Source organism: Lissotriton helveticus, chromosome 12, assembly GCF_964261635.1.
Source record: "Lissotriton helveticus chromosome 12, aLisHel1.1, whole genome shotgun sequence".
Lineage (NCBI taxonomy): Eukaryota > Metazoa > Chordata > Amphibia > Caudata > Salamandridae > Lissotriton > Lissotriton helveticus.
In genome coordinates, this window is record NC_136073.1 from 67,113,866 (window position 1) to 67,132,842 (window position 18,977).

An 18,977-nucleotide genomic window follows, 5' to 3' on the forward strand; every position below is an offset into this window, starting at 1 on the left:
ATGTACGAAGGGAGGGGATATGCATGAAGGGGGAGTGGTATGTACGAAGGGAGGGGATATGCATGAAGGGGGCGTGGTATGTACGAAGGGAGGGGATATGCATGAAGGGAGCGTGGTATGTACGAAGGGAGGGGATATGCATGAAGGGAGCGTGGTATGTACGAAGGGAGGGGATATGCATGAAGGGGGCGTGGTATGTATGGTGGGTGGGGGATATGCATGAAGGGGCGTGGTATGTACCAAGGGTGGGGAATATGCATGAAGGGGCATGGTATGTACCAAGGGTGGGGGATATGCATGAAGGGGCAGGGTATGTACCAAGGGTGGGGATATGCATGAAGGGGCATGGTATGTACCAAGGGTGGGGATATGCATGAACGGGCATGGAATGTACAAAGGGTGGGGAATATACATGAAGGGGGCGTAGTATGTACAAAGGATGGGGGTATGCAGGAAGGGGCGAGATATGTACGAAGGGTGGGGATATGCATGAAGGGGCATGGCATGTACAAATGGTGGGGGATATACATGAAGGGGCGTAGTATGTACAAAGGATGGGGGTATGCATGAAGGGGCGAGATATGTACGACGGGTGGGGGATATGCATGAAGGGGCATGGTATGTACAAAGGGTGGGGATATGCATAAAGGGGCATGGTACGTACAAAGGGTGGGGGATATGCATGAAGGGGGTGTGGTATGTACAAAGGATGGGGGATATGCATGAAGGGGCGTGATATGTACGAAGGGTGGGGGACATGCATGAAGGGGCATGGTATGTACGAAGGGTGGGGATATGCATGAAGGGGCGTGGTATGTACGAAGGGTGGGGGATATGCATGAAGGGGCATGGTACGTACAAAGAGTGGGGATATGCATGAAAGGGGCGTGGTATGTACAAAGGATGAGGGATATTCATGAAGGGGCATGGTATGTACAAAGGGTGGGGGATATGCATGAAGGGGGCGTGGTATGTACAATGGGTGGGGGATATGCATGAAGGGGCATGGTATGTACAAAGGGTGGGGGATATACATTAAGGGGGCGTGGTATGTACAAAGGATGGGGGTATGCATGAAGGGGCGAGATACGTACCAAGGGTGGGGGATATGCATGAAGGGGCATGGTATGAATGAAGGGGCATGATATGTATGAATGGTGGGGTTATGCATTAAAGGCGTGTGGTATGTATGAAGGGGGATATGTATGAAGGGACGTGGTATCTACAAAGGGTGGGGGATATGCATGAAGGGGGTGTGGTATGTACAAAGGATGGGGGTATGCATGAAGGGGCGAGATACGTACGAAGGGTGGGGGATATGAATGAAGGGGGCGTGGTATGTACAAAGGATGGGGGTATGCATGAAGGGGCGAGATACGTAAGAAGGGTGGGGGATATGCATGAAAGGGACGTGGTATGTAAGAAGGGTGGAGGATATGCATGAAGGGGCGAGATACGTACGAAGGGTGGGGGATATGCTTGAAGGGGCGTGGTATGTATGAAGGGGCGGGGATATGCATGAAGGGGCATGATATGTATGAATGGTGGGGTTATGCATTAAAGGCGTGTGGTATGTATGAAGGGGGGATATGTATGAAGGGACGTGGTATCTACAAAGGGTGGGGGATATGCATGAAGGGGGTGTGGTATGTACAAAGGATGGGGGTATGCATGAAGGGGCGAGATACGTACGAAGGGTGGGGGATATGAATGAAGGGGGCGTGGTATGTACAAAGGATGGGGGTATGCATGAAGGGGCGAGATACGTAAGAAGGGTGGGGGATATGCATGAAAGGGACGTGGTATGTAAGAAGGGTGGAGGATATGCATGAAGGGGCGAGATACGTACGAAGGGTGGGGGATATGCTTGAAGGGGCGTGGTATGTATGAAGGGGCGGGGATATGCATGAAGGGGCATGATATGTATGAATGGTGGGGTTATGCATTAAAGGCGTGTGGTATGTATGAAGGGGGGATATGTATGAAGGGACGTGGTATCTACAAAGGGTGGGGGATATGCATGAAGGGGGTGTGGTATGTACAAAGGATGGGGGTATGCATGAAGGGGCGAGATACGTACGAAGGGTGGGGGATATGCATGAAGGGGGCGTGGTATGTACAAAGGATGGGGGTATGCATGAAGGGGCGAGATACGTAAGAAGGGTGGGGGATATGCATGAAAGGGACGTGGTATGTAAGAAGGGTGGAGGATATGCATGAAGGGGCATGATATGTATGAATGGTGGGGTTATGCATTAAAGGCGTGTGGTATGTATGAAGGGGGGATATGTATGAAGGGACGTGGTATCTACAAAGGGTGGGGTGATATGCATGAAGAGCCGTGGTATGTATGAAGGGTGAGGGAGATGCATGAAGAGGGCATGGTATGTACGAAGGGCAGGGGTGTAGATTATGGGCTAAATTAAATGTATGTGAAAAACAGAAGTCAGATTCTACTCACATGCGTAGGTATAACCTTTAATTTACACAAGGTACAACTTTTTTCATGAACATTTGTGAGCCTGTATTTTCTCTGCCTTGTTTCTATTCCTGTAAAATTCCAACCTCTCTTCCACTCACAGTGGACAGACAGTCTTTTTTCATGCTTGTTCGCTCTGCTTCAAAATGATATGGAAACTGGGTACCCGGGAATCTGGAGTTTGGAGGTGCAAGTGGAATAACTAGGAATCTGGCTGGAGCCGAAAGGGGAATATTTAGGAATCTCACTGGAGCTTAGAACTGAATATGGAATATTTAGGAATATCACTGTGGCATAGAGCTGCATGTGGAATACCCAGGAATCCTACTGGATTTTAAAGCTGAAAGTGGAATACCCAGGAATCTCACTGGAGCTTAGAACTGAACATGGAATATTAAGGAACCTCACTGAAGCTTAGAACTGAACATGGAATATTTAGGAACCTCGCTGAAGCTTATAACTGAACATGGAATATTTAGGAATATCGCTGTGGCATAGAACTGCATTTGGAATACCCAGGAATCTTACTGAGCTTAGACCTGCATGTGGAATACCCAGGAATCCTACTGGATCTTAAAGCTGAAAGTGCAATACCGAGGAATCTCACTGGAGCTTAGAACTGAACATGGAATATTAAGGAACCTCACTGAAGCTGAGAACTGAACATGGAATATTTAGGAATATCCCTGTGGCATAGAGCTGCATGTGGAATACCCAGCAATCTTACTGAGCTTAGACCTACATGTGGAATAACCCAGGAATCCTACTGGATCTTAAAGCTGACAGTGCAATACCGAGGAATCTCACTGGAGCTTAGAACTGAACATGGAATATTAAGGAACCTCACTGAAGCTGAGAACTGAACATGGAATATTTAGGAACCTTACTGAAGCCGAGAACTGAACATGGAATATTTAGGAACCTCACTGAAGCTTAGAACTGAACATGCAATATTTAGGAACCTCACTGAAGCTTAGAACTGAACATGAAATATTTAGGGATCTCACTGTGGCATAGAGCTGCATGTGGAATACCCAGGAATCTTACTGGAGCTTAGACCTGAAAGTAGAATACCCGGGAATCACACTGGAGCTGAAAGTGGAATACCCAGGAATCACATTGGATCTTGGAGCTGAAAGTGGAATACCCAGGAATCTCACTGGATCTTAGAGCTGGAAGTTGAATACCCGGGAATCTCACTGGAGCTGAAAGTGGAATACCCAGGAATATCATTGGATCTTGGAGCTGAAAGTGGAATACCCAGGAATCTCACTGGATCTTAGAGCTGAAAGTAGAATACCCGGGAATCTCACTGGAGCTGAAAGTGGAATACCCAGGAATCTCATTGGATCTTAGAGCTGGAAGTTGAATACCCAGAAATCTCAATGGATATTAGAGCTGCATGTGGAAAACCCAGGAATCTGAGTGGAGCTTGGGGCTAAAAGTAGAATAACTAGAAATCTCACTGGAGCTGAAAGTGTAATGCTTCAAATGTCACTGGACCTTGGAGCTGCGTGTGAGGAACATATAAATCGCACTGGAGCTTAGAGCTGAAAGTGGAATACCCGGGAATCTCACTGGAGCTGAAAGTGGAATACCCAGGAATCTCATTGGATCTTGGAGCTGAAAGTGGAATACCCAAGAATCTCACTGGATCTTAGAGCTGGAAGGGGAATACCCAAGAATCTCACTGGATCTTAGAGCTGGAAGTGGAATACTCAGGAATCTCACTGGAGCTTAGCTCTGCAAGTGAACAAGAACAGTGGTGTCCAGCACAGCGGCACTGGGTGAGGCCAGCTGTGACATCACCTTGGCCCCCTCACATCCTGCGTCATAAACCAGGAAGTGAGACTAGGAAGAGCCCTTAGACTACCAATGGGAGCTTACTCTGAATTCCATGTTGGAACCTTGGGCACCAAGACCTTCAAGGCACCGATTTTTAGCAACTCCCCAAAGCCACTTTCACTCACCGTTCATCATGGACACGACACTTATAAAACCTGGATGGATGTGCGACCCTCTACCAATCAGCATACGTAGTGACTGTGTTAATGTTGTGGTAGCTTCTGACTGTCACATGAGGCTTCACCTAACTCATAAGGCGTGAACAAGCATTGGCAAAAGCAATGCACCTGGCTTTCATGAGCCAATGCACGTAAACAGGAGGCTTCCACAAATGCATTCCTTACTTGCTAACATTGTGTTTTTTTGTATTCAAGCCAATCAATAAAGGGGAAAATGTGGCAAAAACAGAACTGCACAGTGTAGAATCCACATAAACGATTGAATGTGGCAGCGTGAACACTGAACATACTTTTCAAACATAAAATAGTGCCTCGAACATTCCAATGGAAGTACTTCCTACAAGGCTGAGTTAAACGCCAAACATCCAATAAATAGCTTGATGTTAAAGGAATACTCCTCTGTGCAGCGCCAAACGCCAACTTTATGAACATTTTATTTTAAGGATTTGTAACACTATGGCATACAAACAGCAGTGCTGTCAAACCAGACCTAACCACCCTCGCCCCCCCAAACGCCACAGTACATCAAATGTTCTATTTCCAGTCCTCACTCCTCACCCTAGCACCTCTTTACTACAACTGCCCCATGTTCAGGCTCTGCCCACTCCCCGTAGATCTTCTCAAATGTGAAGGTGCAGGAGCGCCCCGTGCTTTTCTGCTGTAAAAGTAGGACACTAGCGGTAAGTTATCTTCCAATGTGCCTACTGTGCACTGAATCATCTCTAGGCGCTGAGGTGTGTTTACTGTGTGCATTAAGTGCTTCTGAATGAGTTCGAGGACTTCACAAACACAGGACAAATGAGAAAGTCTTCATTCTTGTTTTTTTTTATTCAAAGTGTTTTTTTATACACAATGCAGGTGAATTCACATATTTGCAGAAGCACGAGAGGAGAGCTTGTGACTATTCACAACTCATCACACTGAATTTGGCGCAAGTTCAATCCAGGGAAAAATACATGGTTGGGATTTTTTTAATTAAACATTTTTATATTGATATTTAATATCTACTTACATTTGCTTGTTTTTCAGTTTGATAGTAATGTATCACACATTTCAGTAGCAAGTTTCACCTGATTTATCGTTTGGGTTTATATACTTTTTGACATCATAAGCTGGAATATATATATTTTTTTAAATATAACTAAAAATGTACAGGCAATCAGATTCAATAAAACTTGCAATGCTACGCCTTCTTTGGAGAAAAATACAAACAAACTTAAACACGTGAAAAAAGGATGATGAAAGTGTACAGAAAAAACACTTAATAGACAATAAAGTTTAGCTTGTAGAATCAAAGCTTTGCAACAATGAATGGTTGGGGATTTGTGGTGAGTGATAAGTGGGAATGATCGTGAATGATATAACTTCAGGTGTCTCCAATATATCTAACAATTTGATCAAGGAAGGTAGCTGCTCTGTTAAGTGGTCTAGGAGCTACACAGGAGTCATAATGATTTGTGGTTGAAGATGGGTTAGTAATGGCATGTTAGTGACTTCTACACAGTGTACATTCTGCCACAGGTATGGCCTTGTTGCACTATCCGATCATTGGGTACCTTCTCACATGGTTCTGTTCCCATCTCAGACTGGTGTCTGCTTAGTTCTGATGGTACGTTTTATTGGTACTATGTTCTGGACATATTCTTGGTTTGGTGGCTCAGCCCTGTTCATCGCATTGAAGGAGCTAACTAGAAGAATTGAAGGAGTGCTATAGGAACTGTTAATGGAGGAGAAGACCGACAAGGGATGAACGGATTTCTGGCTTGCCTAAAGAGATACCCATGCAAGGGCCATAATGAGAACTCTGGGAGAAAAAGTGTGAGATGGAGATTGGAGGGGGCATACAATGAGTGAAGGATCTAGAGGATAGAAAGGGGTGTTTTAAGTTAAGATAAAAGAGATTCTGTAAATTAGAGGAAGTACCTATGGACATTAGCATCCAGCACTAATGTCCGGCTTTGCATTCACACGGCTCAAAAAACATAGTAACATCTTTAGTAAAAAAAATAGCACAACATCTTCAGAAATAAGAACATTGTCAACAATAAAACCATAGCATGACCTCTTCAATAATAAAAAAGCTTATAACATTTATCATAAAAACAACGAAACCCCTGCCCTGGTTCTGTGCTTATTTTCATGACCTTGCTTGATGTTGGAATTCTTACTGGTAATTACTTCTCCTTTGGATGAATGGTTACAAACATCTACTTTTCCAAACACATGAGCACATTTTGCTTACTTTATAAACATGTGGGCCATTTTTGAGGGCCTTTAGGAATGGGGTGTATTTGTGTTTGAAAGGACACACCACACCTGGTTAAGAACAGGAACCCTACCTACTTTTCCCAAGATCAGTGAAGCTGTAGGGGGTAATTTCCTTTTAGGCTCCCTTTTCATCCAACCCCACAGAATTGCACTGATTCTCAGGGACATCCACCAAGCAAGATCTGAAATTGAGCACTCACTGAAGAACACAGCATTACTGAGTTAAAATAAAAGTTTGTGGTCAACTGTGTTTGACGTGATCACAGTTTACCAGTGTGCATAGGTAGCCATCAGGCTCTGTAAATGTCCAGTTTAGAGGCAGGGGCACTATATGTGAGCTGTTGTGAGAATGTGAAGACCTTCATAATCCTTAATTACATTTGTGAAATGTATAACTGATTAAAATAAAATATGCACAGCTTGCGTTCAAAGACTTCTCAAAATAGATCATACAAAGGTGAGTGGGAGACCATGTTCAGCGCAGCCGGATCATGTCTTTCCAACGCTTCCTTGTATTCTTAGTGTGATCTGGCGAAGTTCGAACATGTCATGGAAATACAGGTAAGCGGGTACTGGCTGATGGAACCTGGGACCAGCCCAGCTAGGTTATCTAATCTACTGTTGGACCAGAGGTCCCCTCTGAAATTATTTGCTAGTTGGCCATTAAAAGTTGACAGCACCTCAGAGAGATAAAGCTACCAAGATTAAATATCAGCGAAGTTCTTTCGGTCAAGAAACTCATCTCCTGGTGGCAGCATTGCTGTTCACAAAAAGAGCAGCATCCTGCATGTAAGAGAGGGAGGTCTTGTGTCCAAGAGTCGGATCCTTTTTGAAAATTAGCCATTTAGGCACAAAACAAGAGGCATTTTTTTATAGTAGTGGAGGCCTTGTTTCCAAGATCAGAAGTCTCCTCATGAAACTAAAAGTCCACTCCCAAAACATCATGTGTCCAAACTAATTTTTAAGAAGGGTATTTCCTTCTAGAAAAAATATGTTTGTACCTAAAACAAGTGCAGTCCTGCTCGATAGACAGCAAATTCTTGTTTGTAAGAACAGAGCCCCACCTTTCTAGAAGCTTGGGGCCAGATTTAACATTTATTTACGCAGCGCAGAGCAGCAGCTGCAAATCCCACACTGCGCTGCATGAAAAGGAGAAAGAAGAAATATTGCACTCTCCTCTTTCCCTAGCACCGGTGCTGAAATCAGCTGCTGTGCGCCACAGAGACACCTTTGCGCCATAGTGCAATGGCATCTCTGTGAGTGTAACATATGCTTTGTACTGGAAGGCTAGCCCTCAGTAGAAAATATTATGCTTGCACTAATCTTAACCCCGTTTGCCTCTTTATATGCGTGCTGTAAAGTGCAGCACACGTACAGAGTTGGAAAAGGAAGGAGAAATGAAAGCATTTCTCTTTTCTTGCATCTACTTCAAAAGGGCGCAGTTTTCTGATGCTAAACCCTGTCTGCTTAGTTTAGTAAATAGGGCTTAGTGTATGAAACCTTGGGTGGTTGCATCGGAAAGCCCATGCACCACTAATGGTAGAGCCCCCTTGGAGCTTAGTAATGCAACTTTTACAATTTTTTCCAGAGCTAAACAAGTTTACCGCTGGAAAGTAAATCGGAAAAAAAAAGATTTTGTGCTAATTGCATCACGACTGTGACGCAAACATGGCATAAAATCTTAGTAAATCTCCCCCTAAATGTCCACAACCAAAACAAGAGTTACTCCAAACAAGAGTGGGCGTGGTCTAGTGTCATGAATAGAGATCTCATTTTAGAAAGTGGGGCCCAGTTGCGTGAAAGGGAGTGGACAAGAATGTGCCATGTTTAACATTATATGGCACATTCTTGTCCTCTCCTTGCACTGGCACACAATGTGCTGTCTAGTGCCAACGCAGGTACCCTTGTGACATGGTGCAAGGGTGCCTGCATTGTAGGCAGGATTGTTGTTGTGCAGAAAGATGTTCCTTCTTGCACAAAACCAATCCTGAGACTTTTTCTTCTTTCTACACGTGCTTCAGATTGCAGCACACGCAGAAAGAGGGCAAACAAGATAAAATAAACATATTCCTCCTCGTAACGTCTCCCCTGGGAAGACTTCACATTTTGCCGCATTCCTACGGCTACCTCTCATGGTAAAACTGGGAATGCACCACAATCCATGGATGGGATCACGCAGACTCCACCCATGGAACACCTCCCCAGTGGACAGTACTCCAGAGTTGCCAAGCACCGCATGCGTTGCTCGGTAAATCTGACTTTAGTGTTGTGCGGCCCTTGCGTTACCTTGCATGACGCAAGGGCAGCGCAACACTATACATCTGGCCCTTAGGGTCCACTCAAAACAAGAGGTCTTGAATGAGAGTGGCTAAACTCTCATATTTTAAGGTTTAGAAACCCTCTCCGATAACAAGAGGCCCCACGTTTGAGAATGGAAAATTTTGTTGACATGAACAGAGAACCCTCTCAAATTGGAATGTTTCTCCCACCCGCAAGAAGGGAGAAGTGACATGTTTGATTGAGAACCAGGTCTCGTTTTCCCAATCAGAGGCCGGCTATAGAGGCGTGACATCCATTCTCCATCCCCAACAAACAAGAGAGAGCAGACATGGTCTTGTTTCCAAGCACTCGCTATGTCCTTTCCCGACATGTAGCGAGAGGGTTTCCATTTCCATGAGAGGCGATCACTTTTGGAAGATGAATGATTTACGACTCTTTGGACAGAGACCTCCCCTCCATTAATGATGAAGGCTTTGGCCACCTCCTGAAGGCACGTGGTGCTGTCCATCTCCTGAAGGCACGTGGTGCTGGCCATCTCCTGAAGGCACGTGGTGCTGGCCACTGAAGGCACGTGGTGCTTTCCATCTCCTAAAGGCACGTGGTGCTGGCCATCTCCTGAAGGCACGTGGCGCTGGCCATCTCCTGAAGGCACGTGGCGCTGGCCATCTCCTGAAGGCACGTGGCGCTGGCCATCTCCTGAAGTCATGTGGCGCTGGCCGACCCCTGAAGGCGCGTGGCGCTGGCCGACCCCTGAAGGCACGTGGCAGTTTGTCCAATAATATTAAGGGTGAAACTGAGCTATCAGATGGCCCATTTTTTGGGTCCTTGAGGAATGCTTTTGGAGCAAGTAAGTCCCTGTCCCAGCAGGTCAAAGGTTAGGTGTATGGTGGACCCCAGGAGCTAGTCTCTGTCTCCTAGGAGGTGTGGTTGAACCATGGCATCGTCCTCCAGGTCGGACAGGCTATGTCGTCCGGTGTCTAGGCGGTGGGGGGCAGAGTGGGACGAGACCCTCCGCTGGAACTCATCATGCATGCGGCTCTCCGCTTCTTCGTCGCTGGTCTCCAACGACTGGCAGCGCTCGCCATCTTCGTCCTCCGTTGAGGTGCCATCTGCAGAAGACATGAAAAGGGTGAGGTTATACAAGAATGGCCAGGTATGTAGTGCACACCAGGAGTTGTTTTACAAATCAACTGTACTCATTTTAATGACCTAGAAATGTTAAGACATAAACTGCATTGGCCCTGAGTTATGCACTAATCTCTGCAGCACAGCTGCAACCTACTGAGCTAGATTAGTGGAGTGGCATCTGGCACCTGGAGTGAGGCATCAATAGAATAAAGAGAAGCAAGAATCTGGGACTCGACCTAGAAGTGATAGGAAAGTGCAGGAAGCTATGGTAGAGACATGGGATGTAGTGTAGAAGGAGAAAGGGAGGAGACTGAGAATTGAACCTTAAATAATCCCAAAGAGAAGAGGGGAATTAGAACTCTGACCAGCCTAAGAAGCAAGAGAGGAGTGAGCGAAAGAACAAGATGGAGTGAGCGAAAGAACCAGATGAAAACCAGGAACATGGAGTATAGGAAACCCAGAGAGAAGGAAGAGAGTGGCAAACCATGTCACCACAAATGGAAGCAAAGACTACAACTACCAGAATGCAATGCTCTGTGACATGACAGACTAGGTTTGTGTATCCGAACACATTAAGTGCAAGCAGCAAGAACTCTGTACTTGTTAGACAGAATATGTTAAATGCAATAATATGGATTCTGGAGTTATGTCCCTGCAAATTATTTCTTTACAATGTGGAGCCATTAAAAACATTAGATCAAAAAATTTACCTTTAAAGCATTGAGACAATGAGAAGGCGAGGAATTGAAGCTTAGGGGAATACAAATGTTCCTCTTTTTTTTTTTTTTTAAAAGAGGAGAATCTTTACGCTATGCTGTACATAGCTTTGAACATAAACTCAAATTAAAAAGCATAAAATGGCTGATTAAATTATGTTAAATCAACCCTTAAATCACCGTTAAATATGTAACTGCAATAAACAGTAACAACCCCTTGATGGCAGCACTGGACAAGAAGAACAAATTACCCCGTGGACGGAAACCAGAGGAAAGCACACTTGGTGAGTGTTTTTGAAGGTTAAAGGTCGCCTCACATAGAGGTACACCTGGAAGTGCCTGGTCCCTCCCCTAGTTTTCGATTGGCTGCTGTCAAACATCTCAGGGGCTGAGGCAGTGGTATTTTACCACCTCAAACAATGTTAAACAGTTGTACTGGAACTTTAAAGGAATGTGCAGTTTTTGGATAGAAATGTAGCAGTATTTAGAGGCATGTCGACAGCAAATAGAGGAAACACACAACCCAATAGCAACTCAAAAATATAACAGGGAACAACACAGCAAAAACAGAACGGGACACAACAACAATACAAAGCAGCAATACTGCAAAAATGAGGCTGAAAAAATAATGCCACAAAAAATGTAACATTGCTACCACAACAAAATGCAACACAACAAAAGTGCGCAAATATTCTTCTCACAAATTACCACCTCACAAATCTGCTTTTAAGTGTCTGATTAAACACTGCCTTAATTAACACCAAAGAGATGTAACCGCGCCAGCCACAAATGTTTGGTAGTGTAGAACTAAATAGCCAAAGTTCAGAACGATGCACAGTGCTTGCAGTCAAAATATAGATTAGGTGAAAATTGTGATGGGCTGTGTGTGGCTTTAGTGATGTAATGCCGGAAGGTTCCCAAGGGAGGAATGGGGGGTGTTGTGAGCAGTGTGCGTCAGCGGTGTCAGTCGGCTTGGAGGTGTATTGGCAAAGTGTGTAAGAGAACAGCTAGGCAGGACCACTGGAATTATACGATTCTGCGGACATGGCCTTTCTCGCATAACTATAGATTCGACACATAATCCCTCCTCTGTTGCATAACTTGCATATTTTAACAGCAAAAAATGAATTTATTCTAGCTCAAACAGATCAAAAGTTACTAAAAACATGGCAATGTGTGTTTGCAAGCAGTGGTAGGACTGTCACAATAGTTAACTGGCCATCTTTCAGTAGCTCATTTCTGGGATGTATGACGGTACGACGCGTACCGTCACAACGCGTGCTTTAACAACGTGTCCCTTACAACGCAAGTCGTTGCCACGACTTGCTTTGGGGGCGCGGATTGAGAATAGTATAATTTACTATTCTAACACCAGTCCCCGTGGACACTAGGGAAGGTGTTGGAATAGTAAATATACTATTCTTAATCCTCTGGCGCCCTCCAGCGCAAGTCGTGGTTACGACTTGCGTTGTAATGGATGCGTTGTTAAAGCCTTGCGGAGTAAAATCCGCGTGGTAAAGGATGTTTCCCTCATTTGTGTATTAGGTTGTCCAACTGGTACTAATGAGGTGAAAACTTTGCCCAGAGAGTATTACCACATGCAAAAAATGACAAAATAATGAAGTAATAATATTAAAAAAATGTGCCGCATTATTTGGCTTTTCTTGCCGCATAATTTAGTTAACCGTGAAGCATAATTCCAGTGGCCCTGGCTATAGATCTTCAAGAAAGGGGTACTGGCGAAGTTGCGTGTCGGCCCCAGTACAGCAACAGCGGGGCTGCTGCAGGCTAAGATTGTGCAGTACTGGCACTGATGCGTGTCGGCCCCAGTACAGCAACAGCGGGGCTGCTGCAGGCTAAGATTGTGCAGTACTGGCACTGATGTGTGTCGGCCCCAGTACAGCACCAGCGGGGCTGCTGCAGGCTAAGATTGTGCAGTACTGGCACTGATGTGTGTCGGCCCCAGTACAGCACCAGCGGGGCTGCTGCAGGCTAAGATTGTGGAGTACTGGCACTGATGTGTGTCAGCCCCAGTACAGGAACAGCGGGGCTGCTGCAGGCTAAGATTGTGGAGTACTGGCACAGATGTGTGTCGGCCCCAGTACAGGAACAGCGGGGCTGCTGCAGGCTGATTGTGCAGTACTGGCACAGATGTGTGTCAGCCCCAGTACAGGAACAGCGGGGCTGCTGCAGGCTAAGATTGTGCAGTACTGGCACTGATGTGTGTCGGCCCCAGTACAGCACCAGCGGGGCTGCTGCAGGCTAAGATTGTGGAGTACTGGCACTGATGTGTGTCAGCCCCAGTACAGGAACAGCGGGGCTGCTGCAGGCTAAGATTGTGGAGTACTGGCACAGATGTGTGTCGGCCCCAGTACAGGAACAGCGGGGCTGCTGCAGGCTGATTGTGCAGTACTGGCACAGATGTGTGTCAGCCCCAGTACAGGAACAGCGGGGCTGCTGCAGGCTAAGATTGTGCAGTACTGGCACTGATGTGTGTCGGCCCCAGTACAGCACCAGCGGGGCTGCTGCAGGCTAAGATTGTGGAGTACTGGCACTGATGTGTGTCAGCCCCAGTACAGGAACAGCGGGGCTGCTGCAGGCTAAGATTGTGGAGTACTGGCACAGATGTGTGTCGGCCCCAGTACAGGAACAGCGGGGCTGCTGCAGGCTGATTGTGCAGTACTGGCACAGATGTGTGTCAGCCCCAGTACAGGAACAGCGGGGCTGCTGCAGGCTAAGATTGTGCAGTACTGGCACTGATGTGTGTCGGCCCCAGTACAGCACCAGCGGGGCTGCTGCAGGCTAAGATTGTGGAGTACTGGCACTGATGTGTGTCGGCCCCAGTACAGCACCAGCGGGGCTGCTGCAGGCTAAGATTGTGGAGTACTGGCATTGATGTGTGTCAGCCCCAGTACAGGAACAGCGGGGCTGCTGCAGGCTAAGATTGTGGAGTACTGGCACAGATGTGTGTCGGCCCCAGTACAGGAACAGCGGGGCTGCTGCAGGCTGATTGTGCAGTACTGGCACTGATGTGTGTCGGCCCCAGTACAGGAACAGCGGGGCTGCTGCAGGCTGATTGTGCAGTACTGGCACAGATGTGTGTCAGCCCCAGTACAGGAACAGCGGGGCTGCTGCAGGCTAAGATTGTGCAGTACTGGCACTGATGTGTGTCGGCCCCAGTACAGCACCAGCGGGGCTGCTGCAGGCTAAGATTGTGGAGTACTGGCACTGATGTGTGTCAGCCCCAGTACAGGAACAGCGGGGCTGCTGCAGGCTAAGATTGTGGAGTACTGGCACAGATGTGTGTCGGCCCCAGTACAGGAACAGCGGGGCTGCTGCAGGCTGATTGTGCAGTACTGGCACTGATGTGTGTCGGCCCCAGTACAGGAACAGCGGGGCTGCTGCAGGCTGATTGTGCAGTACTGGCACAGATGTGTGTCAGCCCCAGTACAGGAACAGCGGGGCTGCTGCAGGCTAAGATTGTGCAGTACTGGCACTGATGTGTGTCGGCCCCAGTACAGCACCAGCGGGGCTGCTGCAGGCTAAGATTGTGGAGTACTGGCACTGATGTGTGTCGGCCCCAGTACAGGAACAGCGGGGCTGCTGCAGGCTAAGATTGTGCAGTACTGGCACTGATGTGTGTCGGCCCCAGTACAGCACCAGCGGGGCTGCTGCAGGCTAAGATTGTGGAGTACTGGCACTGATGTGTGTCGGCCCCAGTACAGGAACAGCGGGGCTGCTGCAGGCTAAGATTGTGGAGTACTGGCACAGATGTGTGTCGGCCCCAGTACAGGAACAGCGGGGCTGCTGCAGGCTGATTGTGCAGTATTGGCACTGATGTGTGTCGGCCCCAGTACAGGAACAGCGGGGCTGCTGCAGGCTGATTGTGCAGTACTGGCACAGATGTGTGTCTGGTCACAGTACAGGAAGAGGTGGGGGCGCTGCAGGTAAGGGCTGAGTTATCTACCGTTGTGTGTAGGCCCCACTCGTGGAATGACTAGGTGTGCTGTAGGTCACGACTGAAGTGTACTGGAAGAGATGCCTGTTGGCCTGTTACCGGAATAGCTGGGGGTGCTGCAGGTCTGTGCATTGGGTGTACCCCCAGAGCTGTGAATGTGCCCCAGTGATTTTAATACATAGGGTGCAGAACTGCCTGCATGTGTCTCAACACTGGAATAACAGCCCGTCATGTCTCTTGCCCACCAACAAGAGTGCTGGAATACCAGTGCAGCTGCAGGTCATGAAGTTAATTGGCACACCAGCATGGGAACCCCAGTACAGCAATAGGAGGCGCGGTGCAGGTCTGGCTTGAGGTGCATTGACAGAGATGTGTGTGGGATGTAGCGAATAAACTGTAAGTGGCAATGCAGGGCAGGATTAAGGTGAACAGGCAGACCTATTTCTGGGACCCATCTGTTGGAATGGTAGGAGTGGTGAAGGTCAGGCCTGGGATGAGATCAAGAGAAGAAAGTTTGGCCCATATCACCAGAGTCACTGGAATTATGCAATTCTGTGGCGGGGCATTTTCCACATAATTGTAGATTTGCAACTTGTGTCACAGAATACATCATCTGCTGCATAAACTGCAGATTAAAAAAAATAGTTCTAGCTCATATAGTTACTAGAAATTTGGCGAAGCATGTTGCCCCACAATGGAAGACCCAATGCAAAGGTTAACTGGTCACTTTTAAGTTGCTATTGCTGTATTTGGGTGTTAAACTGCTACTAACGAGGTGAAACCTTTGCCCATACAGTGTTAACATGTTTAAAATGGCCAAGTTATGAAGTAATACTATCACAAGATGTACTGTATTACATCATATAATGTGCCTTTTCTTGCTGCATAATTTAGTCAACCCTCCCGCCTAATTTGATAAACTACTGCCACATAATCCCTGTGGTCCTGCATATCAAAGACAAGTAGAACATAGCAGATTTGAGGGTAGTGTTGTGCAGTGGCCTTGCGACCGCTGCATCACCTCACTGCAGGACGGGCGCATCTTACCTCGCGTTCCTCTGCCCTGAAGCTTGCGGCACTCCTTCTGCTGCGGCAGCTCCATCTCGTTCTCCTCAGGGATGGTCTCCTGCTCAACGGATGTCCCCTGCCAGTCGCTGAAGGCCCTCTCGAAGGACTTGGCAAGGCAGGCGGTGATGGCTTTAGCCTTCTCCGCCTTGTTGCACAGGAAGACGCGACACTGCAGCTGGCCCCGGTGCTTGCAGATGTAGAGGAAGACGTTGGGTATGACGGGGTCCGCCGTGCAGCAAGCAATGTCATGGAGGTAGGTCTTGGTGATCTGCCGCCCGCTGGCGATCTCCTTCACCTCCAGGTAGCGGGGCCGCACCACCAGCGCGTGGTCCTTCTCCTGCGGCTTACCCTGGCAGGCGCTCAGCAGCTGCGCCACCACCTCGTGCGTCTGCTCCACCTGCAGCGAGTAGATCTTCTCCACGCCCAGGTAGTGCACCTTGAAGAGCGGATCCCCGTGAGACAGCCGCTTCACCTTGTCCTTGCTGAACTTCTGCCGCAGGACTGCCGGGGACTTCCTGATGGTCTTCACCAGGTGGGAACTACTGAAGGACATTTTCAGATTCCTTTGTTGGGTTCCTGTTCAGTTCAGATTACTTTACCTTTTGGGGCGTAATAGTTTTTCTTTTTTTACGCCAGCCTAGCTACTTTAAGTCCACCTGAAAATTTGTAGTTCTGCTCGCATTGACTATTTTTACAGCTCTTTGTTATTTCTCGTTCTTTTTTTATCATTTGTCCTTTTACCCTTTCTTTTTTCTTCCCAGTATCCTTTTCGGTTGCAAAATATGTATTTCTTTTGTTTCCCCTGAGCGAAACGCGCTACCGGCAGCTTCTTGGGTATTATTTTGAGGACAATCCTGCTACCAGTGTTTCTTGGTTTTTCGTCTCCAGTCTTGCCACCTTTGTCTGGACGCCTTTTTCGGGTTTCGCAGGATTTCCAGCCTTATAGGGGAAAAACAAAGAAAAATTAATCATCAGTGATCTATTCAGAAACTGGCGCATATTACATCATCTTTTCTTCCCAGTCGGTATTATGAGATTCATAAGGAATATTAGTGGTAAACCACAAATATACATGTTACGTAATTATTCAACAATATTTACAAACAAAATAGCAACATCCAGTTTGAGTATCCGTAGTCACACCCAATCACCGAGTGATGTTCCAGTTCAAGGTACTCTCCGCCGAGCCCTTTAAATATCAACGACGATTTAAAGGGGCCATCCAGTTAATGACGTCACAATTGAACTCAAAACTCAAGCTGACATCATCAATCAGCAGGAGTGCAGCTTCAGAAAGGATGTTGGGGGTGTTACACCTCCCTAATAAATGTATTATTTAGTAAATAGTTGGGTACAGGAGCATTCAGTCGGTGTCTGTCGGATTTCACCTGGGATTTTTAAATACTCACTCAGACACACACACACAAACACTCTTCTGTATTGAAGTTAAAAAACATGAGTATTTTACAAAATACTGTGTTGGAAGCAAAGGTGCCCATACTTTTTCAATTTAGAAAATAGGTTCACCTGCTTTTTGTGAAAAGACAATAATTTCAACAGCTGAAATGCTTCAACTGAAGAGTAAGGCAGGGAGCGTCCTGCGTTGTGAAACCGAGGGAGGGGCAGAGAGCTAAACAAGCCTTCCTGCCAGGGTGCCTGCTTGCCTGAAAGAAATGTAAATGTGCACAACTGGTCAATCTGCAAATGTAAAGGGAGCTCGGACTCCAGTATTGGCTCTAACTGATGGAATCACTTGAAGCTGCCTGATGACACACATTTATTCCTGTGAAGGTATTGTAAGGGAGCTACAAGCTGAGCTGCAATAGGTGTGCTTTTAAAAGACATTAATTCTTAAGAATGTGTACAACATGTAGTGTGGATAGTATTAAAATCTATATTTTGGAAGCACTATTTTATCTTAAACCTTTTTGGGCATTTTGCAGCAGCCTATCTTATACTGTGTGTAATGCAAGTTTAAAATAATGAATTAAATATTCACAGTGCTTTCTTTCACAGAGTGGAACCTCGTAGCACTAAACATACAGGTCACAACTCTCCACTGCACCAACCAGTATTTAATTCTGGCGCTCTCTGGTGCAGTGCATTAACAAATAGAGGTTTCATAATATACCATAGTGCATATCCCACTGACTAACATATCTTGCATTGAATTTTCATCTAGTCTGTGTGCTATTTTGAATGAAATTACCTGAAGGTGAAAAAAAGTTACCGAATATTTCGAATTTTTAGCCACTTTTTTTACCACCCCACGCGTTCACGCACCCTGCCACCATTGTACGCATCACAGTTCCCATACTTTTTTAATGCACTTCTATCACTGTTTTTAAGTACCCTGCACATCCCACAGTCTTTTCCTTTTCTATTGCCCCAAAAGCCCCCCTCATAATTAACCTGACATGACAGTGTGATTGTCAAAAAATCCTGTTGGTGGTGAGTGCTAGCAGGCCTGGACAGAGTATTGTTTTAATCTGTACTATGGATGCCCCTTTAATCTGATACTTAATTCCAATATTTGTCTCCAACACATACCTGCCGAAGAATCCCTAATTTGGGACCTGATAATACACGCACCTGGTGCATCTATGGCCATTAGCGGCTGGTACTTCAGCCCTACTCATGGCCAGGGCTAGTAATCTGGGGAAAAAATAGTGGAGGTGTATTTCCCGCCAGTCATTACAGGGGGTCTCTTATGGCGGGAAAAGGCTGTCGGAACATCTTTGGTAATTACCAGAATGTGATATTTATGGGTCTTTCCACATGGCCGCTACAGCTCCTGAAACATATGGAGATGGTTATAATTGTGTGGAGAGGAAATGTTGTCCAATAACCAGACTACCGGCCATTTTTCCGCTCAGCACAGTTGCTACGGGAATACTAGGGGGCGAAACAGCTTGTGATTCCGGTAACAAAGCGGAGCTGGGCGCGCGGCCCTCAGAGGCTACTAGAGCGTCACAAAGGACGCAGGAAGCATTTGCTGCAGGCCACGTCACAGAAAGTTTGCGCGTGTGCAAACATTTTTTGCTAATCCATTTTCA

The 18,977-nt window shown here is 46.7% G+C and overlaps 1 protein-coding gene across 3 annotated transcripts in view; it reads right to left on the minus strand.

Moving 5' to 3' along the window:
* Positions 1-5,312: 5,312 nt before the first annotated feature.
* The window catches only part of LOC144799666 (low density lipoprotein receptor adapter protein 1-B-like), a 111,402-nt gene continuing 97,737 nt past the window's right edge, over positions 5,313-18,977 (minus strand). For all 3 annotated transcript variants that reach the window (XM_078671132.1, XM_078671133.1, XM_078671131.1), the window contains exons 2-3: positions 15,901-16,860; positions 5,313-10,160 (exon numbers count right to left, since the gene is read on the minus strand). In XM_078671132.1, coding sequence (XP_078527258.1) covers positions 9,952-10,160; positions 15,901-16,474 — 783 coding nt within the window. In that variant the 5' untranslated portion in view covers positions 16,475-16,860 and the 3' untranslated portion in view covers positions 5,313-9,951. The remainder of the gene's footprint in view (positions 10,161-15,900; positions 16,861-18,977) is intronic.